General features: G+C 36.8%; 3 protein-coding genes across 4 annotated transcripts; 1 reads left to right on the top strand and 2 right to left on the bottom strand.

The window, feature by feature from the left end:
• Window positions 1–323: 323 nt before the first annotated feature.
• LOC122303190 (sorbitol dehydrogenase) lies at window positions 324–4,442 on the bottom strand. Of its 2 annotated transcripts, XR_006240632.1 has the most exons (7): window positions 4,066–4,442; window positions 3,855–3,922; window positions 3,532–3,768; window positions 2,545–2,835; window positions 1,808–1,995; window positions 705–986; window positions 324–611 (listed from the first exon to the last, which is right to left on the bottom strand). XR_006240632.1 is itself a non-coding variant. In XM_043114827.1 (6 exons), exons 1-6 carry the CDS (start codon window positions 4,190–4,192, stop codon window positions 794–796), a joined length of 1,104 nt encoding a protein of 367 aa, XP_042970761.1. In that variant the 5' UTR covers window positions 4,193–4,442; the 3' UTR covers window positions 324–793. The 2 variants fall into 2 exon arrangements, 1 of the variants encoding a protein (XP_042970761.1); XM_043114827.1 differs by having other exon boundaries at window positions 324–986.
• Window positions 4,443–5,817: 1,375 nt separating this feature from the next.
• On the top strand, window positions 5,818–8,515 carry LOC122303188 (L-idonate 5-dehydrogenase-like). The gene is made up of 6 exons (XM_043114825.1): window positions 5,818–6,001; window positions 6,171–6,238; window positions 6,406–6,642; window positions 7,244–7,534; window positions 7,697–7,884; window positions 8,151–8,515. The coding sequence occupies exons 1-6, from the start codon at window positions 5,884–5,886 to the stop codon at window positions 8,341–8,343; spliced, it is 1,095 nt and encodes a 364-aa protein (XP_042970759.1). The 5' UTR covers window positions 5,818–5,883; the 3' UTR covers window positions 8,344–8,515.
• Window positions 8,516–8,942: 427 nt separating this feature from the next.
• On the bottom strand, window positions 8,943–11,749 carry LOC122303187 (pentatricopeptide repeat-containing protein At2g29760, chloroplastic-like). The gene has a single exon (XM_043114824.1). The coding sequence runs from the start codon at window positions 11,714–11,716 to the stop codon at window positions 9,758–9,760; it is 1,959 nt and encodes a 652-aa protein (XP_042970758.1). The 5' UTR covers window positions 11,717–11,749; the 3' UTR covers window positions 8,943–9,757.
• Window positions 11,750–23,387: the final 11,638 nt, after the last annotated feature.

The raw sequence follows: 23,387 nt of genomic DNA, 5'->3' as shown, positions 1-23,387 counted from the left end.
TCCTGTGGCCCTATAAAGAATTGAAAATGGTCAAGGATTATTTCGTCGCTGTATTATTAGCATTTTTGAAGGAGCATGAATTCCTTCGGTCGGAGTTCTAAATCTTGGAATGGGTGGGGTGTCCTTGCTATCACTTGCCAAGAAGCACAACATGCTGGCTACAGCATTACTAATTACCCCGAAGCATCTTAATCAATTATAACGCCAAATTCTTTGTATCCTTGCTCTCGTAATTGGTAAACTTTCATTAAGTTGCTTTACCAGTTTTTGGTATGATATGGTTCTCATTTCAATAGCATCTACCACTGTTTACAGAACCAAGATTTTCAAACGCATTGCCATTTTTATTTTTACTTCTACTTCCTGGTGATGTAATGTCTAAAATAGTCTTGAGGAAAGCAAGACATCGTAAACAAGTGCAAAAGGTCTATTATGATACAAGGAATTTCAGATGAAATGATAAACGGTTACATCAGAAGAAGAACCACCGACTCCAGGCATGCTTCATACTAGTGGGTGATAGAGCTTAGTCCCGGATAGCTAAGCCAAGGTCTGCAACGACCGCAATGGTAAGCCTTAGCCGGGGAGAGATGTCACTAACATCTGAAATTCTGCATTTAGATATCACAGGAAGTCTATACAACCCACTTTTGAGATATGAAACCACAAGAAGTTTATATGTAAGCTAGTATTTCTTTTTTTACCTCTTTCTTATTTATAACGGCAAACTGAGCTCTAAAAACCATTTTTACTAGTATAAAGACAACGCTGTTTCACCAAAGCTTCTCCGACTTCATAGGTTAAACATGACCTTGATGGCATTACCACCTCGAGCACTGGTTTCAAAGGCTTCTTCCACCTCCTTCTGAGAGAACCCAAACCTGTGGGTTATAAGGGGCTTCACGTCGATCTTACCACTCCTTATAAACTCCAGGCAAAGCGGCCATGTGTTCTTATAACGGAAGATGCCAATCACATCAACCTCCCTGAAACAAAGGGAAAACTATTACCGCCAAACGTTAAACAGAAAAAAACTCACTAGACCAAATTCATATCCCTATACTACCAGCCTAACAGGTTTCCATCTCAAATCAACAGCCCAGCAACTTTCTCCAGCTAGTTTCCTGACAATGGTATACAAGGCTATGTGCTCCTACTAATTACTTGGGCACATGTAACTCTGCTGATCCCTGAGAGTGGCTTCAAAGGGATTATTATACAAGTGAGGTTTTGAATTCTTGACCATGCGAAATGCTTATCAAGGTCTGCTTGCCACTTGAGCACTTGGGCTTAGTCAACAAATGGTTTTATTTTATGGTGAAGGCTTCTCAAATTACGTGCAGACTTACCAATTCATCCCACTAATGATTAAAATGCAGATATATGCCCTTTACTTTTGCTCTTGCATCCAATTCTTATTATTTTTTTTTATTGGCACCGGGTGCCCAGGAACAATGTCCTAACTAATCCCGGGGGTGGCACAGGCCCTCGATAAAGAGGTTCCCGCAAGTGCACCTCAGGTAATTCAAGGGGATCCAATCCAATGATATCTAGAGATTGTTTGCACCCAGTGGCATTCGAACCTTGGACCTTGGAGGGAGCATACCACCAAAACCAAGGCCTTTACCACTTGAGCCAACCCCTAGGGGCTCCTTGCATCCAATTCTTTTGCTCTCTAATTAGGACTTACATTGTCAACTATCAGGCTTTATGATTTTCCCACAAAACCAAGAAAGGAATTCTAGTTATCACTGACTTTTAGAATTCCTCAACCCAAAATATTCAATCATATGATAATATCCAGTACCTTGCAGCAGCTGGTGTGAGTGGGACAGTCATCTCGCTATGACCCATTCCCACAAGGCAAACTTTCCCCCCTGGAAAAGTCGCATTCAATGCTGTTGACATGGTTTTATTGAAGCCTGCACAATCAAAGCTCACATCCACTCTGGCCCCCATTGCTTTATGTATTTGTACTACTTCTTCAGCTACATCCTGTAAGATAGTGAAGTTAAAAAATAGAAGTTGTGTCTTGAACCAACAGCCATTGGAACTTGAAGCTATTCGGAGCCAAACAAAAAAAAAAGGTAAAAAGAATAGTCAGTAGTCAGTCGACAAAAGAATGGATCATAAATCTTCTTGTTGATCCGCTGCAAGAAGTTAACATTTGTTTCAAAAATTAATGTTGCAACTTTAATCAGAGAACTGAGTTAGACTGAGGTCAGATTGACAGGTTAAGGATTTTTTTTGGGCTAAGGCTAAAACATAAATATTACCCGAAAAAACTGGAAAAAGTAGCAAAAATGGAGCAAATTTACAAGACGGAGATATTTGACATTATGTTTACTAACAAGATTTTCTCCCACAGCCACCACAAAAATGGAGCAAGTTTACAAGATGGAGATATTTGACATTATGTTTACTAACAACATTTTCCCCCACAGCCACTGGAAGGGATTGGAGGTGGGGATTGAGAGATGGATCTGTATGTTACAAAATTGTGGATTCTTTTTTTTCCAAAAAACAAAAAAGAAAGACCGAAACCTGAATATTGGTCGAAACTTTTGCAATCCCATCTGCACCAAGTTCTTTTGCAACTGATAAACGGTGGTCATCCACATCCACAACGACAATTCTAGGTGCTCCAAAAGCACGAGCTGCTAGCATCGTAACAAGCCCTATGGGTCCTGCTCCCATGACCAACACATTTGTTTCTGGACCAACATTTGCTCGTCGACAAGCATGAACACCAACACTTAATGGTTCACACATAGCTCCTTCCTCCAAGCTGACATTGTCTGGCAATTTAAAACACAGGTCTGAAGGATGCACAACCTGCCAGAAGAAAAATGTATAAAAAAGGGCCTTTAATGAATTTAGTCATCACATTCAATTCTAGGCATTGGATGCCCTACCAATAGGATTATGGGAGATATAGTCTACACAACCCAACGTATCAAAACTTAATCCGGCTTTTTTTCACATAAAAATGCCAATCCCTCTTTAAGTTTATGAGTAGTTCACTATTTCTACACACACACACCCACAAAAAAAAACAAGATTCTAATGGATGTTTGCACTGTTAAATGAGTACCTTTTTAGCTACTTAAACTCACCTTTGTTTTTGCCCTTCAAAGCACTAGTAGGATAATGTGATAAGGTCATTATGATCATATGCGGTGCTCGACCATTATGATTATTATATGCGGTGCTCGACCCATGGAAAGGGTGGGGGGCTTGGGTACAGCTCAATTCTTCAGTATATATATGATGGCATGATAGAGCGCTTAAATTTGTTGGACAGAGCCGTAAGATTAAATGGGTATATAAAATCACGATGATGTCTCATAATCTTGATTCCTTTTTGAAAATCTCTCTTGCAACAAGATTAAGTAATAAACTCAAGTTCAAACTAACCAGAATGCTTTTACAAATAAAAATAAATAGGCATAAAATGTGATTCGTATTGTGCTGGGTGTATTTATGTTAAAGCAGAAGTCTAGTATAGTTTGAGACGCTTCAAATTTTGACCTGATTTGCAAGAGAACCATGGACTGGTGGAGTGGCGAAAAACTTCATCTCTGGGCACAGATTGTATCGACCTTCTTTGCAAAGGTTGCATCGCCAGCAACTAATCCCAGGCTCCAGTGCCACGCGGTCGCCAGGCAACAGAGTCTTCACCTCACTCCCAACTTCCTCTATGATCCCGGCACACTCGTGCCCAATTACCATCGGCTCTTTAACTATAAAATCTGCACATCTCATGGTCTGAAAACATATGGAACATTCAACATGGGTCTGAAAACAACAATTTATGCGGATTAAAGGGGTGGAAGCAACTGAAGAGGGTTTACCTTGAGGTAGTGAACATCACTGCCACAGATACCAACAGCCTTCATCCTAACTCTAACATCATGGGGTCCTAAGAAATATCCAGAAAGAATCAAGCAAAAGAGTTAAAAAGGAAAAAAGAAGAAGCGGAAAGCACAACTTCAATATCACTGTTAAAATTGTGACTGTTTACTTGATCCAAGAAAAGCGAAGAAAAGATAGATGAAGTGATACCAAGTGGAGGGAGCTTGAAAGGCTGGATCTTGAGGCTGTTGATGCCAAGCAGCCAAGCAGCCATGTTCTCTTCTTCACCATCTCTAATTTCCTCAGCACCCCCCTGTGACATCCCTTCCTTACCCATTTGCTCTCTCTCTCTCTCTCTCTCTCTAAAAAACTATGAACGGTTAGATGTAGAAGGTTCACTCTCTGTTTATTTATAAGTCTGGAAAAGCAGTGATGAGGAATGGAGGCCGGCCGACGGATAACAGTATGAATAGATTTTTTCTTGTACTATATAACATCGCTATCTGTTTTGGTTTCAGTGGTCTGAAGCGTAATTTTGGCTGTTTAATCGAAAATAGTCATTTAAAAGCAGTGATGAAGAATGGAGGCCGAATCAGATTCGGATAACAGCGTGAAGATTTTTTTTTTTGGGAAGCTAGCTTATTCTTTTTTTTCCTTCTACTGTATAACATCGTTATCTGTTTTGATTTCAGTGGTCTGAAGGGTAAGTTTGGTTGTTTAATCGAATATAGTCATTTTCAATTTCAATTTCAATTGCAATATTGCAATATCCCTATCATCATCCCATCGCCTTCGGGTGAAGAGGCCGATTGGGTGCCCAATAAGGATTTGGATCGTCTGCAATTCCTTGACGGAATTGGAGATGATCTCGGTCTGCGAATCAGATTTTGGCCCCCTCACCCCTTTGCTACTCATCATATTATGTATTATATATCATTTTTATTTTTATTTTTTTAATTTTATTTCTATTAAATTAATTAAATTATTCTACTTATCATCTATATGTCATATATTTAATAAGCAAAAATTAAAAATTAAAAAATTTTATATAATGTGTGATGTGAGATGATGAATAGAATTTTATGTTTAATAATTGTGTAACATAAGTCTTAGTAGTATTTACTTTATTTCTTTATTATATTTTATTTTTCTTTTTTTAATATAAAAATGGTATATTTTTATTTCTTAAAGATTTTTTTTTTTTAATGAGGCTTAGGTGTCTTTTTTTTTTTAAAAAAAACATGAATGGAAAAAATACTAACACTCGAACCTCTTCCACGTATAGGCATTGCACTATAAATTATTCCCAAAATAGGATATAGAATACGAGTAAAGGAAAAGCAAAAGAATAATGATAGTCTTATTATTATTTTACTATTTTTTTTAATTTTTTAATTTTTTAATTTTTTTTTTAATTTTTCTTTTATTTAATGATTAAGTAAGTAATTATCACTAAAATTATATATTTTTAAAATTTTTTTTTAATGGTTAAAGATGTTAAAAAAATAATTAAAAAAATGATAAAAAAATAAATATATTATAAATAATAAAATAATAATAAAAAAATAGTAAGTGTATCATTACCCAAAGCAAAATATAGGGGCTGTTTTGGCCAAAAGTTCCAAAGTTTTTATGTTTGGGCCTGCATCCAATGTATAACATAATTTGTATCAATCCAATAAAGTAAGTTTTCTTTTGCTATTTCACTCTAGAATGGACCACACGAGAGCAAAACCTAAGACTGGTAGAAGGAGAGATTCAATCACATGACGTGTTGCCAACGTGGAGTGGATTAGTTTGAATCGAGTTGATTGTGATAAGATGAGATGAAAGTTAAATAAAATATTATTAAAATATTATTTTTTAATATTATTATTATTTTAATATTTAAAAAAATTAAATTATTTATTATATTTTATGTTAAAAATTAAAAAAATTACAATAATTAAATGAGATGATTTGATTGAAGTTGAGGACCAAACGGAACGAGGATAGAGTACGTTCAACTTCAATGAGAGAGAGAGAGAGATGTCAGGGGTTACTGGTGGTGAAGATAAGGAACACAGGAATGGAGAAGAGAATATGGCTGCTTGGCTTCTTGGTATCAAAACCCTTAAAATCCAACCTTATCATCTCCCTGCTCTAGGTAAATGAAATTGTCTCTCCTTGTATTTAATATTGCTTGTCTAGGCAATGCCTTCTCTCGTTTATGTTTCAAAATAAATGATCAGATGAAGTTTCAAACAAGTCATTGTATCGACAATTTTTTTAGACAGTCGCTCATGTTGACCATAAACTTCGTGTAACAAATTTAGGGCCCCATGATGTCAAAGTTCAGATAAAAGCACTGGGTATATGTGGAAGTGATGTTCATCACTTCAAGGTAATATATTCCCAGCACCTTGCCAATAAGATGTATACATGTCCCAGTAAATTACCTAACGTGGCTTCTTAGAGAGAGGATGAGATTGCTTATTAGTAATATTTTTTTCCCCTCTTTTTTTCTTGTGATCAACTGATGTCTGCTATGACGTGTATGTTTCGTATCAGACGATGAGATGTGCAAACTTTATTGTGAAAAAGCCCATGGTTATAGGACATGAGTGTGCTGGAATCATTGACGAAGTTGGAAGCCATGTGAAGTCTCTAGCAGTGGGTGACCGTGTAGCATTAGAGCCTGGAATCAGTTGCCGGCAGTGCGACCTCTGCAAAAATGGCCGTTACAATCTCTGCCGGGAGATGAAATTTTTTGGTTCTCCCCCGAATAATGGCTCTCTTGCTAATAAGGTTTCCCATAATGCTTCTCTTCATAACATTATGTTTATTAGTAAAGAATACACTTCATTGGGCTTTGAATCCATGACTACTTTCCATCCTGTTTTTACACGGAAGGTAAAAAAAAAAAAAAAAAAAATGTTCATTGCAACTTTGTTCTTGAAATTGAAATTCACTTGTGAATATAAACAATCTATAGGAATATACCATTGTTAAGTTTTTCCAGAGTTTGTTGAAAATTGTCTGCACCATCTTACTGATGATTACTTTGGCCCTATTATTATCCACAAGTAAAGATCTTATATCGAACTTCTGCCAAAAACAACTTTCACCATAGGTTGTTAGTTTGCAGATGAGCATATTTATGTCTGGTTTGATTCCCACCCCAAAATCAATGCTCTGGAAATGCGATTTTAAAATGAGATACTAGACGGTACAAATTGCTCCCCATTTTGTTAATCATACCACATCCAAACACCATATGTTACCATGTTAAAGATCCTGTTTGTTTGGTTAGTCAAATTGGGAATATTAGCAGTATGTTGGATCAAGGAGATGCCAATCAATGTTCTTCATTTTCAGTTATAATTCAAATGCAATTTTCTTGTACCAGGTGGTTCATCCAGCATATTTATGTTTTAAACTACCTGACAATGTGAGTTTGGAGGAAGGCGCTATGTGTGAGCCCCTCAGTGTTGGTATCCATGCTTGTCGTCGTGCAAATATTAGTCCTGAGACAAGTGTACTGATCATGGGAGCAGGACCAATAGGCCTTGTTACACTACTAGCTGCTCGTGCTTTTGGAGCCCCCAGGGTCATCATAGCTGATGTTGATGATTGCCGTTTATCTATTGCAAAGAATCTCGGTGCAGATGAGATTATTCAAGTCTCAACGAACATTCAGGTTCCAGATGTTGTTGTTCTTTTCTCTGTCATTTGAACTACTCACCGAATCATTTAAGGACTTTGAACATTTTTATTGACGTATAGACAATTTTACAAAATTGATTTTGTCCTCCAAGTTATTTGTGCTAGTAAATGATCTAACTTGAAGATCATTTCTCAGGATGTAGGTGAAGAAGTAGTAAAGATACAAAATGCCATGGGCTCTGGTATTGATGTCAGCTTTGATTGTGTTGGTTTTGATAAAACCATGTCAACTGCTTTGAATGCCACCCGCTCAGGCGGCAAAGTTTGCCTTATTGGATTGGCAAAGAGTGAGATGACTGCCCCTCTTACCCCTGCGGCTGCAAGGTAGGTATACTTTAATGGCAAAGCAAATGACTTTCGCGAACACCCCTTTTGCAATCCTACACTATACCTAATAGCAAGCCGGCAGTACAATCATAATGGTTTCATCCTCCAATGGCTTGACTATGAGCATTTCCGTGTGCTTGTTTGTTATGTTGTGTGTATACGAGCAGAGATTTGATGTCATTCTGAAATTCTCAGTTTTTTTTTTTTCCCTTTGAAACTTTGATCTCATACAATTGATTATTTCCAATTCTTGTGGCTGGCAGGGAGGTTGATGTGATTGGCATATTCCGATATAGGAATACATGGCCACTCTGCATTGAGTTTTTGAAGACTGGCAAGATAGATGTCAAGCCATTGATTACTCACAGGTTTGGCTTCTCGCAGCAGGAGGTAGAAGATGCCTTTGAAACAAGTGCTCGTGGAGGTACTGCTATTAAAGTTATGTTTAATCTGTAGGAAAAGGTCTCATGATGCATCTGATGAGATCGAGCTTTGTCGCTTCTTTCTTTGTTTTGTTCCATCCAGTACTATGGCCTGAGTATCCAATTGCTTGCCATTAACTATCAAGTAAATGTAAGTGAAAAAGATATATGGATCTCAGAATAGATATGCCTACTCGATTGCACAATGGTCAGCATCCAATCTCACATTTGGATGTATACTGCAAATCCTTCTTCCATCATGTATGCCTAGAGTTTGATTGTGGAAAAATCTGTCAGTTGTAAAATATTAAATTTAATAATACAAGTTCATTAAAAAAAGAAAAAAAAAAAAACTATTAAGTAAATGCACCACCTTTCTTTCTACTTTTATTAATTTCCATTCCGTTCTTTGCAATTCGATAAAGACACTGTAGTTCAGTATTCAACAAGGACTAATTGAACTATTGAAAACATTGTGCACCTTGGTCCATATGAGAAAACCTATTTCAAGCAATTGTGGTGGACATCCAATAGAATTATGAACTTTTAGAAGAAGAAAGGTATTATAGCCAAAAGTAATGTGAAAAATAGACGAACCTAGACGATAATCAATTTCTCCAACTATAATAGAAATGCAATGAAGAATTCTCTGTTTTCTTTACTATTTCTTTCCCTACTTTTAAAAACACAGGAAATAAGCCTTCTTAAGTATCCACAAGAAACAATGATCTCAACCCTTAACTATTTACATGAGATTACTAAGCAATTTGTAGCAATCAGCGGCTAGATAAGAAGTGTAGCAATCTTCATGTGAAAAAGGTTCTCCCAAATACTCTTCAATAAAAATACCGTTTCTTATTCAACCTTTTTTTTATCAAAAAAAGATAAAAAATACTCTTCAATAAAAATACAATAGAATGGAGATTTTGTGTCTGGAAGTGTAGCTGGTAAAATTTTGAGGCAGAGGTCCAGCGTGAGGTCTTGCATCTCCAGGAGCACTCCTACCTAGCCTAGTTCCTCTTATCACCAAGGCTCCATTTTTTCACAGCTTGCCTAGGTCGAATTTTGTCCCTAAATATTACTTATTACCGAGGGGCGAGAGACAGCACACTTAAAGAATTTGCCTCCGACACATTATCAAATACTGGAACCCCATCAAGCCTTCCCAACATCATCAAAGCTATGACCGATCATAGGACTAGTTTGTGATGGGCACCTCTAGCAGAATTTGTCCTATCAGAACCCAAAATACTGAACTCCATTGGTTCCTTCGCCAAAATCATTTTCAATACCAACATGGCATCGCAGCTTACAAGCTAATAAAGAGTAGAACATCCTGGTTCCGATACCAACCAGATTGATAAGAGGGTAAGGTTCATACCTTCAAATAGTACTCATATTCATTCCGTTTTACCAAAACGTGAATTGTTCTGTCAGAGTACCAAGTTTTACATGTCTTGCTTGATGGATTCCTCCTTTAAGATTGGATAAGGCAGGGATTGAGAGTTACACAATGTTGTGCTATTAACTTCAATGGAACTACAACCAAAAGGCTTCTGCACATTGCTATCCTCCATTAACTCTCTCATTTTTATTGCATCGTCCCATCTATCTGAACCAGCATAAGTATGTGAAGAAAGAACGTAATTCCCACCATTATACGGATCTAATTCCAGAAGCTTGTTTTTAGCAATCTCAGCTAGGACCACATTTCCATGCAGTTTACAAGCACTTAAGAATATCCTCCATACCACAACATCAGGAACTAAAGGCATTCTCTTTATGAATACATATGCCCTGTCCAGATTGCCAGAGCGGCTCAAGAGATCCACTACGCAACCATAATGTTTCATTTCTGGAATTAACCCGTGAACTTTTTCCATACTTCGAAAATAGTACAAGCCTTTATCCACCAATCCAGCATGAGCACAAGCTAGTAAAATCCCAACAAAGGCTCCATGAGTTGGCCGAACACATTCTCTTAACATTTGTGAGAAGAGCTCAAGTGCAGAATCTGCAAAACCATTCACCGCAAGGCCTGAAATTACTGAAGTCCATGAGACAGAGTCCTTTGTTTTCATCTCTCGGAATACCTCTAGTGCCTTCTCAACCACCCCGCATTTGCAATACATATCTATCAACGAGTTCCCCACATAAACATCTGCTTTTATACCATGCTTACGTATGTAGTCATGAACTGCCTTGCCAACATCAAGCGATCCTAGGTGGGCACAAGCAGAAAGCACGCTAGCTACTGTTATTTCATCGGGTTTCACCTCTGCTGCCATCATTTCTTTAAACAGCCTCACCGCCTCAGCAAACTGGTTAGCTTGAGAGTAACCAGTGATCATAGAAGTCCAAGAGATCACATCCTTTTTGGGCATCTCATCAAAAAGCTTCTGCGCAGCAACTACGTTCCCGGCTTTCGCATACCCCGTTATCATGGCATTCCAAGAAACTATACTCCTCTCATGCATCCTATCAAATACTCCCCGTGCCAGATCCGCTAAACCCCGCCGTCCATACATATCTATCATGGTAGTCCCCAGGTAAACATCAACCGCAACCTGATTATCCTCAATATACTTAACCATTGAGTCTGCAGTTTCCCACTCACCCAAAAAACTACATGCTAAAATAATTTTCACCATTGTTACTGAATCGGCCTTCACGTTTGCCGCCAGCATTGCTTTAAAAAGATCCAAAACTTCCTTAAAATTATTGCACTGACTATACCCACATATCAAAGAGTTCCAAGAAACCAAATCTCTTTCGCCCATTTTATCAAAAGCCCTCCTTGCAAAACCCAACTCGCCACAAGCGGCATACATGTGAATTAAAGCATTGGAAACAAAAACATGCGATTCAAACCCAAGTTTCCAAGCATGAACATGAACCTTCTGGCCCAGTACAATATCAGGGACCCTAGCACAAGCCTTGCAGACAAATATTAGAGTTAAATGGTTCCCCGCTTGTCCTTGCTGGTACATACGGTGGTAGAAACAAATCGCTTCACTAGGTTGGTCACTCAGTGACAAACCACGGATCATATGGTTCCAGATTGTCAATGTGGGACGCTCAATTTGGTCGAAAACGAAGTGGGCTTTGGGTAGAGTTGGTTGAGATAGTGTATAGAATTTGATAACCTCAGATATAGAAGACGGGTCAGTGTAAAGTCGGGCTCGGATGAGGTGGGCGTGAAGCTCTTTGATGGGGTTGAGGGAGATGCGTCTATTGGTTATTTGCTCTGATTTTTGGTTCACCGTGTAGGTGCTGAATCGGCGGCAAATGAGCCTTGCGATTATCATGAAGATTGAGCAGCAGCGCTGATCCCCTCTCTCAACTCTTGGGATGATACATGCATGAATGCCGAGTTGCTCGCGTAAGAGACACCTTGCACAATTCATCAGCGCGTTACAGTAAACTGTCTAATGGAATTCAATTATGTTATTTATGTCCAAATAATTTCCTTTTTACTGAACATATAATTCTAAAATATGTCATATGGTTTAGATAAAAAAAAAATGTCTCATAGTAATCAAATGCAACAAAGAAATCTTACACCGCATAGCTCCACCTAACAACATGTAATTTGTTAAAAAAAAAAAACTAATATGTAAGTTATTATTTTTGTCCTTTTATTTAAACACAAAAAAATGCTACTTATCATTCCAATATCATACACCAATACGTGATTTGTCATTTTTATGATTCTATTTTAACTAATATATTTATATATCGATACGTGTGTTTAAATAAAAAGATAAAAATGATAAATCATATATTAGTGTGTGGTGTAGGAAATGATAAGTAGAACTTTTCTTAAACACATTCATAGGGGTCTAAAAATACCAGTAAACCAGTTGAACAAACCAAACTAGTATGTTGGTCCGATTCCGATTTGTAACCAGTCCAGTTTGGAACCGATTCTAAGTTGATCTAGTACCAATTTTCATATTTTAAAAATCAATACGAACCGAATTAGACCAATATATATATATATATTTAATTTTTTATATTATATATAAAATATTATTTATATAATTATTTATATTGAATTTTATATATATTATATGTTAAATTACTAATTAATATAACATGAAACTCTATTTTAATTATTCATTTTTATTAATCTTATAATGTAAAATTAATCTCATTAACTATACTATACTAAGTTAATCTCATTAATAACTGATACGTTAATCTAATTAATAAATTAGACACTACTTATACCATATTGGTATAATTAGAAACTAATGAATTAGTAATTGTTAATAATAAATACTAAATTTTCAAAGCCGAAAAAATCGCAAGTTTCGATTTGATTCGATTCTGGTAATGATTCGGTTCATATCAATTCTTAAATTTTTAAAGCCGGTGTATATCAGTTTGATTTTAAAATTTATCCAAAAATCAAATCGTTACATCCATACACACATATTTAAGTATAGAAGAATAAAAATAATAAATTACATATTGATTAAGTGAAGGTGTATGTTGTAAGATTTTTATTTAGAATTTCTGAATTAATTTATCCATACGTGTTGACATATGTCCAGATGGTACGCTACAATATAACTAAAAAAGATTGCTGATCTGAATTTTAATATAAAAACGATAATTGCTTACGTAAAAAAATATATATATATTATAAAACTTGGAAATAATTGTGGAGATTTAAATAAAAAAACAATAAACGTGATAAGAGAACCTTTAAAAGTTGAGAGGATCCACATCTAATGTAATTAGGTCTGGAGATTGGGTTAAGCTCACAACCACCTATTTATTTTTGGGCTGAAAAGGCCTAACACGAGTGGCGTTACGTTGAACTAATACTCGTAATACCATGGTTCGCAGTAGGTAATTCGGCCTTTTCTTGCACAAATCCAGAGGCCAGAATGGCTGCCAGGTCGATTTTGATTTTGATATGGATGGCAAGCTTTCCTTGTAGATCTTCTCTGTGGGCCGAGGGCCGAGGTTTGTACCTTCGACTTCTCATAGTGCTACGAGTTTTGATACCCATTATTCACACATATTATATATTATACCTTTTATTTTTAATTTTTTAAAATTAATTAAATTATTCTACTTATGATCTATACATCACATATTTGATAAGAAATATATATATATAATATATGATATATAGAGATGATGAATAGAAATTTTCTTATGCTATATACTATATACTATTCGTTAATCTATCATTATATATTAATTTTTTCTTTTTTAAAAAAAATAATGAAAATAATAATTAATGACTAACAATAAAAACGAGATGATGATAAAGTCTATTAACAATTTCTTTTCCAATTATTGATCTTTAGTTGGCAGGTTAACAAAAATTTAACGATAATTGTTACATTAGGAGTCATATTCGACATTTTTTTTTTTTTAGAAATTAAAGGTTTAAAAAAATAATTAAAATCTAAGATTTAAAATAATAAAGAGTATTATTATGATACACAACTACGTACGTACTGACCAACCTATATAAGGTCCGATTGCCTTCAATATTGACCAACCTAGTTTCCTTCTCTGAGGTTGAATTCGTAACAAATGCCTCCTCATCCACGATAATTCTCAAGTCCTATCCAATTCTATATGTGTCAATTATATATGATGCCAAACGACTTATACATGAGTTCTTTTATTTATTATCCCTATACCATACACATGTTAAGGGAAAAAAAATAAAAAAAGTTAAAACATAAAAATAAATATGTGGTGTAGGGATAATTAGTATAATTTTTTCCTATATATTTTTTGAAAAATTATATTTGAAAGCTGGTGTGCAAGTACACCCTCTATTTAATTGATATGGCAAGACTTGATTTGGTAGGAAAATTTAAATTAAAAATTATATCTAACTTTTAAGTTTACTAAGTAATACAGAATAAATAACAAGTGTACATATACGAGTTTTCCCTCTCAAGATGTGTATGTTAATGACACCCATTTTAGGGAGATGCACAGATATCTAGTTAGAGCCAAGAGCTTTAGTAAGGATGTCAGCCAATTGAGTAGAGGAAAAAACATGCAGAGTCTTGATATGTTTAGATTGAACGAAATCTCAACTAGATGACAATCAATATTTATGTGTTTCGTACGCTCATGGAAGATTAGATTAGCAGCAATGTGAAAGGCAACTTTGCTGTCACAAAAGAGCAAATAAGGAGATGGATCTCGATTGATAAGTCTTTAAAGAGAGTGGAAAGCCATAAGAGTTCACAATAGATTGATGCCATGGATCTATATTTGGCTTCTACTTATGATTGAGACTACCAAATAACATAATACAATCTAGACTACCAAATAAAAATCCTATATTAGCAATAGTACCCTTAGGTCTTAGGTACTCAACTTCCTATTCTCAACTAATCTTGCTCCTTTTCATATTCCTGATCCCCAACTAAACCATCAACATCATCTGAAAATATTATAAAGATAAAGGGGTGAGTTATCAACAATTTAGTAAGTAGAGAACATATATTAGTATGCAAATATAAGTCTTTTCTCAGAGTTTAGAATGCAAAACAAACTATTTTTGCTTCAGATGCAGACCCAAAAACATGTCATTAATATATCAGAGTGACAATTCAAAATGTTCATATTAAAAAATCATTTGGCATAACATAAATAAGCATCACCATGTTATCATGTCATATCATATTGGAGTATCGTACTAAAATAGAGACCGTGTTTAATCCCCGTGGTAGGGTTGTGCTATTCCCAGTGGCCAAACCATGTAGTATTAGAAGGTAAATCTTTCCCTTATTCATTCTCGAAGCCTCTAGTGTGTATACAGAAAAGGCCACACAAAAAAATCACTTTATTTCCAAAGTGGGTACACTCATCATCTTATCATATCATATTATATTAGAGCATCATATTAAAACAAATACCGTGTTTAATCCCCGTGGTAGGATTGTGCTATCCCTAGTGGCCAAACCAGGTAGTATTAGAATGTAAATCTTTCACTTATTCATTCTCGAAGCCTCTAGTGTGCATACAGAAAAATCATTTTATTTTCAAAGTGGGTGCACTCATAAACAGAAATGTCGGTACCAACCCAAAAGCCACATTTTTACACTCATGGTAAGCTTATAACATAATGAAATTAGAATCATCGGATCAGAACTAGAAACATAATCAGACACAGAATCAGAATGTCATACTAAAAGTTTTTTAGATGCCACATCATATCAAAATAGAGTACTGAATAGATTTATATCATCTTCACATAATCAAAACAGATGCAAAGCATCTTCACATAATCAAAACAGGTTTAGACCATCTTCACATAATATGCACAAATTTTCAAATTTCATATTCCCTCTTTTTGCACAGTTCATAAACATAATGTCAAAATTTTACTCATATCGATCTACACCAGTCATGATGGAAAATACTTTCTATTTTATACAAATTTCATGAGTAATGCAGAACACATAATTGATGTTGTTTTTAAATTTCTTTTCAAAATAAACATGTAAATTTTCATAAATTAAGCTTAGTCAATTTGTTTTTTATTGTATGCAAAATCTAGTATATGAACCCCTTTTACCTGACTCTTATAGAGAGTTACTTAAGTTTTGAACTCAAGTTCTATCAATATCACAACCTAACCAGAAAATTATTCACTAATGTGTTAACAATCCATATAAGTACAAATTCAATTTAACTAACTAAATCCCATTATTCTATTTAGCACACACAAATCATCATAATGCTTTGGTTTTTAATCATGGTACAAGCACAATCTCCAAAACTCACTATAACATATTAGCTCAATCCCTCGGATTTTCTTAACCATACTACACACATATTTAGCCAAACCCTCAAACTCTCTTAACCAAGCTACACACATATACCCGTTGGGCAAACAAGCACTCTTTCTAGTCAACCAACTTACTCCCGACATATTCCTACAACCAACCACCCACAATCTGGTATATTAGGCAATCACAACGCACAAACTGAAATAAATAAATAACATAACAAGCCCAATAGTTGTACGCCAATCTCAAAACATCCACACAACTCACACCTATCCAATGCAACCAACCCACAATTATAACCCATCACAACATTGACAGCCCACAATCCTCACAAATCCAACACAGCCATCTATAAAACAAGCTCGACAGCCAACATTAACTCAAATAGTAACACCAAATAGTCACAATTACTACCCAAACAACCACACATAACAACCTAAACAATCATACTCATCAACTTAACAAGTAACATATCCACCCAAACAGTCCACCACTCAACCCCGATAGTAGCACACATCAAGTCTCCTCCACTCAACAACTCCACAAATTTGAGACTATCGACGTGTTCAATAACAACCTAACAAGTAATAACATAATTTATAGATTTTATTGCTTAAACATAACTCATTTAAAGTTCCAACAACTTCTAACCATTCATAACACACACGCGTAACAATGCCAACAATGAGCCTAAAATTATGGATATCTTACCTAAATTCATGTGTGTGGATCGTGGAATTATAGAGTGGAACAACACTGTCTAGGGTGTTGGCGACGTCCTATGATATAAAGTAGTGACGTTAAATTACACTCAAACATTGGGTAATGTATTGTAGTGGCTAATGCTGGACAATGACATTAACTATGTTGTTGAGGGAATGTTTGCAGCTCCAAACAGCGATAATACAATACAGTGGAGGGGAAACGATCTATGCCAAAATTCTATAAATGATAAGTTAGTGAGGGTGCACAGAGAGACAATAGCAAATCACACAACAGAAATTGAAGAGACTCACTACTATTAGGTAGGAACGACGACGTAGACAATGGCAACCTATGAATGGTGGCGTCGGCGTTCTGAGTACAATGAGAGGGGTTAGGACTTAGAACAAGGGAAAAATATACACATGCACACATAGAGAGAAATAGTGAAATTACCAAGAAGTTGTTTACTAGTGTGGTGGCACACAACGGTGTATGGTGGGGATGAGTAAGAAGGATCTAAAGCTTGCTACGACACCCACAAAAACAAAAATAAAGCTAAATACGATTGATAAACCGAAATCTAGAGGGAGATCTGAACATTTAGAGAGGGAGAGAGGGAGAGAAATAAAAATAGAGGGGTTAACGATGAGAGATGCTTACCTACATGAGGAGAGTCAACCAACGACGATGTGGACAGTAGAGGTGCACGACATGGTGATGGGAGGGAATGACCTGTGCGAAAAATAGAGAAAAAGCTTTGTGAGGTGACACAGTAATATAGAGTTTAGAGTGAGTGAGAGGAATGGGGGAAGGACTTCTTATGGTTTGATGGCATCTCGGTGAGGAGATTCGACAGCAGCACTAATCCTAGTAGACCCACGTGTTGTGAAAAAACGATGACAATAAAGTGAAAAAGTAATATGAACGAGAAAACAATCACACACGACACAAGATTTACGTGTTTCGACAAATTGCCTACGTCCACAGGAGCTGCAGAGGATTTTATTACTTGAGAAATTACACAATACAATGATAGGGCGATTACTGTACGTCTACAGTATTCTACAATACGGCCATATGATATAATAATCATATATATAGTCAAACGGCAGAAAAAATCCTATATTTGTGTAAAATGCATGTTCGCTCGAGCGGCGTGTCGAGCACACATCGAGCGAATTTCCTTCCCGCATCCGCTCGAGCTCATTGTAGAGCTGATATCGAGCGTTCAACTCTGTCTGATTTCGCTCGAGCGGCCAATGCCTCCACTCGAACCATGTCCATAGTACTCAACAATTCTCCCACTTGGAGACTGGTACACTCATTGTATCGCCGTCTTCCATAAACATGATATCCTCCACCTCTACAACTCACTGCCCCTGTCTTCATTTTAAAAGACCAACTGAAGTTGCGCATAACTTCAGTTTCTCAAGTGTAACACCCTTTGTCAACATATCAGCAAGGTTCTTGCTTTCATAAATCTTCTCAAGTAACAACTGTTCGTCATCTAATAATGATCGTATGAAGTGATACCTGATCTGAATATGCTTGGTCCTGAAATGAAATGCTGGATTTTTGGCAAGGAATATGGCACTCTGACTATCACTGTAAAGAGTGCATTTCTGATTCTTTTTACCTAATTCCCCCAAGAAGCCCTGTAGCCATATCATTTCCTTTGCAGCATCCGGCACTGCAATATACTCAGCTTCTATAGTAAACAAAGAAACTGTTTTCTATAGATTAGAACCTCATGACACTGTAGTACCACCAAGTGTATAAACAAAGTTCGTGGTGCTCTTTCTACTGTCAATATGTCTAGCTAAATCAACATCAACATAGCCCTGCACCTCCAAGCTCTCTCCTGAGAAACACAAGCACGTTTCTGAGGAGCCATTTAGGTACCTCAAAATCCATTTCACTACTTCTCATATTGTCTTCTTGGATTACTCATATATCAACTCACAAGTCCCACTACATGGGCAATATCTGGTCTTGTGTAAACCATAGCATATATAAGTGAACCAATAGCTAAGGCATAAAAAACCTTACTCATGTAATCTTGTTCCTCCTCTGACTCAGGTGACTGATTCTTACTAAGTCTGAAGTGACTGCCCAAGGGTATGCCAACTGGTTTGGCCTTGTCCATATTGAACCTGCTGAGTACATTTTTCACATACTCCGCCTGTGAGAGTCTCAACGTACCTCTGACTTTATGTTTGACAATTTTCATGCCAAGGATTTGCTTTGTAACTCCCAAATCTTTCATTGCAAAGTGCTCTGACATTTGCTTTTTCAGATTATTAATCTCATCAATATTAGCCCCTACAATAAGCATGTCATCCATATACAACAACAGAATAAATGTAAGAATTGTCAAAGTGCCTGACAAAGCAACAGTAATATGCCTGACATCTAATGTACCCTGCACTGTGCATGAAATTATCAAACTTCTTGTACCACTGTCTAGGAGCTTGCTTCAGGCCATACAAGCTCTTCTTTAGTCTACAAACTGAATCTTCATTTCCCTGTACTACAAACCCCTTAGGCTGGTGCATGTAGATGTCTTCTTCAAGATCTCTATGAAGAAAAGTTGTCTTCACATCTAACTGCTCAAGAAATAAATCTTCAGTAGCAACCATAGCCAATACCATCTTGATGGTTGTGATCTTCACCACAGGAAAAAAGATCTCAGAGTAATCAATACCTTGCTTCTGCTGAAAGTGTTTTACAACAAGTCTGGCCTTGTACCTCTTGTTGCCATCATGCTCAGTTTTCACATAGTACACTCACTTGTTGTGTAATGTCTTTTTTCCTGATGGAAGTTCTGTCAACTCCCATGTCTGATTTCCTAACAAGGAATCTATTTCATCTTTCATGGCCAGCTCCTACTTGCTAGAATTTTCATCTTGCAAGGTTTCTTCATAACTTTGCGGTTCTCCACCATTTGTCAATAGAATGTAATTCAAAATAGGTGAGAAATGCTGTGGAGGATGTATAGCGCTAACTGACTTGCGAACTGCAACTATAGGAGTGGACAACTTTGAAACTGACTGTGGAATAATAGGAATGGGTGCACTGGACCCACTCTTCCCGTCACTCACATCTCTACACTGCACTGTGACCTCTGGTAGGTCGTCCAATCTTACAAACTCAGACTCCTAAGGAGCTACTTCAGAAGCTGTACTGGACTTGTCCTTGTACACAATCTTCTCATTGAAAATCACATTCCTGTTTCTTATGATCTTCTAACCCTAATCATCCCATAAACGATAGCCAAATGCCTCGTTTCCATAGCCAATGAAATAACATTTTTTTGACTTAGTCTCAAATTTACTACGAGTATCAGAATCAATAAGTATATAAGAAAGACAGTCAAAAGTTTTAAAGTAAGAAAACTTGACCTCTTTCTCACTCCAAACCTCCTCAAGCAATCTACAATCCAATGGAACTAATAGCCCTCTATTTATCAAGTAAACGGTATTGCTCATTGCATCTGTCTAGAAAGTGGGTGGTAGTCCAATGTGCAGCCCCATGCTTCTAGCACGCTCATATGCTTCTAGCACGCTCATTAATGGTTCTGTTCATACGCTCAGCAACTCCATTTTGCTGTGGTGTCCCAGGAATGGTCTTCTCCATTATGATACCCAAAGCTGCACAATACTCCTTGAACCCACCATCAATATACTCACCACCATTGTCAGACCTCAAATATTTCAGTTTCGAACCTATCTCTATCTCAACCATAGACTTCTAAGTTTTGAACACATTAAATATATCAGATTTATACTTTAAAAAATAGACTCATACATTCCTACTATGGTTATCAATGAACGTGACATAGTAATGAGAACCTCCAAGAGATGCCACTGGGGAAGGACCCCACACATCAGTGTTCACTAGATCCAGTCTTCCTGTCTTAGGCTTTTTGCCACTTTTTAAGAAGCTGACCTTCTTTCATTTCCCCATAACACAACTCTCACACATACTGAGATCAACTGAGTTTAGTTCTGGTAGCTTGCCTCTAGACAGAAGTTTTTTCATACCTTTCTGACTCATATGGCCAAGCCTGCAATGCCACAAATCTGTTGGGCTCTCTGCAACGGTAGTAGCAATAGTGTTAATCAAACCAGTAGTCATATATAGTGTACCGGTTTTCTTACCCAGAGCCAGTACCAATGCCCCTTTTGCGACCTTCTAGGTGCTATCTGAGAACACCACTGAATGACCACATTCATCGAGCTACCCAACAGAAATGAGGTTTTTCTTCAACTCAGGAATGTGTCTAACCTTTTGCAAGATCCATTTGTTATTGTCAGGGAGTGCAATATCAATGTCTCTCATCCTCACTACGTTCAAAGCCTCTCCATCAGCCAAATACACATTCCCAAAATCACCTGCAACATAGTTCTGCATTAGCTCCCGGTGGGAAGATGTATGGAAGGAAGCCCCTAAATTCAGTATCCAGTCATCAATTGGACTATGAACTGCAAGTAATAGTGCATCATGTACTTCTTCAATTACCACATTAGCACTATCATTCCCGATCTTCTTAGGATCTTTGCAGTTCTTCTTTATGTGGCTAGCTTTGCCACAATTCCAGCAAGTTGCCTGTTGACCAGGCATCGACTTGCTCTTACCCCTGTGCTTTGATTTTGATATTCCTCTGCTTGAGTTCCTGTCTTGTGATCTTCCTCGAGAATCAATATTTAGTGCTGAACTCGAACCCGAGGTCTCACCTGAATCTTTCCTATGTACCTCCTTAGCCAAAATCAAATCACGAATATCTTCATATTTCAATTTAGATTTACCATCAGAATTACTGACAGACATTCTCATGGCTTCCCAACTATTTGGCAGTGAAGCCAATAGTATCAGTACACATATCTCATCATCAAATTCAATTTCAACAGATGACAATTGATTTGTGATAGTATTAAAATCATTCAAATGTTGTGCAACAGACGTACCACCTGCCATCTTCAAATTGAATAAATTTTTCATCAAGTGTACCTTGTTATTCGCTAATGGCTTTTCATACATACCTGACAAAGCTGCTATGAGATCTGCAGTCATCTTCTCCTTGATGACATTGTGTGCAACGGATGTTGACAGGGTTAATCGAATAACCCCCATAGCCTGTCGATCCAACAGGTTCCAATTAGCTTCATCCATCTTTACCGGTTGCTTTCCCAATAGTGGAAGATGAAGTTTCTTTTTATAGAGGTAATCCTCTATCTGCAACATCCAGTATCCAAAATTTGTGCAATCAAATTTCTTGATCCTCGATACCTTCACTTTATCTCCAGCCATCGTTTTCCTCAGACCCGAACCTTGACACTTGATACTAATTGTTGTGAAAAAATGATGACAATAAAGTGAAAAAATAATATGAATGAGAAAACAATCACACACGATATAAGATTTACGTGGTTCGGCAAATTGCTTACGTCCACAGGAGCTACAGAAGATTTTATTACTTGAGGAATTACACAATACAATGGTGGGGCAATTACTGTACGTCTACAGTGTTCTACGTTACGGCCATATGATATAATAATCATATATATAGTCAAACAGCAGAAAAAACCCTAGATCCGTGTAAAATGCATGTTCGCTCGAGTGACGTGTCGAGTGCGTGTCAAGCGAACTTCCTTCCCGTGTCTGCTCGATCTCAATGTCGAGCTGACCTCGAGCGTTCAACTCTGTCTGACTTCGCTCGAACGGCCAATGCCTCTGCTCGAGCTATGTGGATCAGACTCCACAGTACTCAACAACATTTACACTCTGAATCACATAATTTTGTAAAAAAGAGAGAGTGAGTTTGTTAAGAGGTTTCGGGAGAAATGGGGAACTAATTGAAGAGGCGTGGGGGAACATGGGATTCGGGGAAGAGAAAATCATTGAGGAAAAAGAAAATTGATAAGGGAGTGGGGAGTTTGTATCGGGGAAGAAGGGTAATGAGGGGGAGGGAATGTCTAGAATAAGAGAACTGAAAGGGGAAAAAAAATCCAACTTACCGAACGACACCATTTTAATCTTCAAGCTAGGCTTCGTTTGGGCTTGGGTCTGGGCTGGGGCCCTAGGCCTGCGTATTATAGAAAGACATTATTTATATCAATCTGATGTAAATGCTAGTTATGAACAGCTGCGAAAGCTAGAAGACATCGAATGGTGACAATTTTGGCAACATGGGTGAATATATCAAAATAATCAATATATTCTTGTTATGTGTACCCATTTACAACCAATCTAGCTTTATAATAAATAGTGCTCTTTGAAAGCCTTTACGCTACACATAATCCACATGGCATAATTTGATGTGTAAGATTCAAGTTTTAATTTTTTTTTCAAATTAAATTATGTTCCGTGAATAGTGTGTGATATAAAGATTTTCAAATAAAATTATTCTTTCCTACTCATAAGTTTATACTTTTAGTGGGTTTTTTTTGGGCCGGACAGTGATTCTTCCATGAGTCTTAAGTTACAACAATGGCTTAGCATAAACTTTGGTTGTATGTTGGTCTTTAATTTAGCAGATGAGAATTCGGAACAAAGTTGTTCTGATCGAATTTCTCCTTGGATAATTTCAAAT

The sequence above is a fragment of the Carya illinoinensis genome, chromosome 3, assembly GCF_018687715.1.
Source record: "Carya illinoinensis cultivar Pawnee chromosome 3, C.illinoinensisPawnee_v1, whole genome shotgun sequence".
Lineage (NCBI taxonomy): Eukaryota > Viridiplantae > Streptophyta > Magnoliopsida > Fagales > Juglandaceae > Carya > Carya illinoinensis.
The sequence above is the reverse complement of the archived record's forward strand: the minus strand, read 5'-3'. Positions and strand labels throughout refer to the sequence as shown.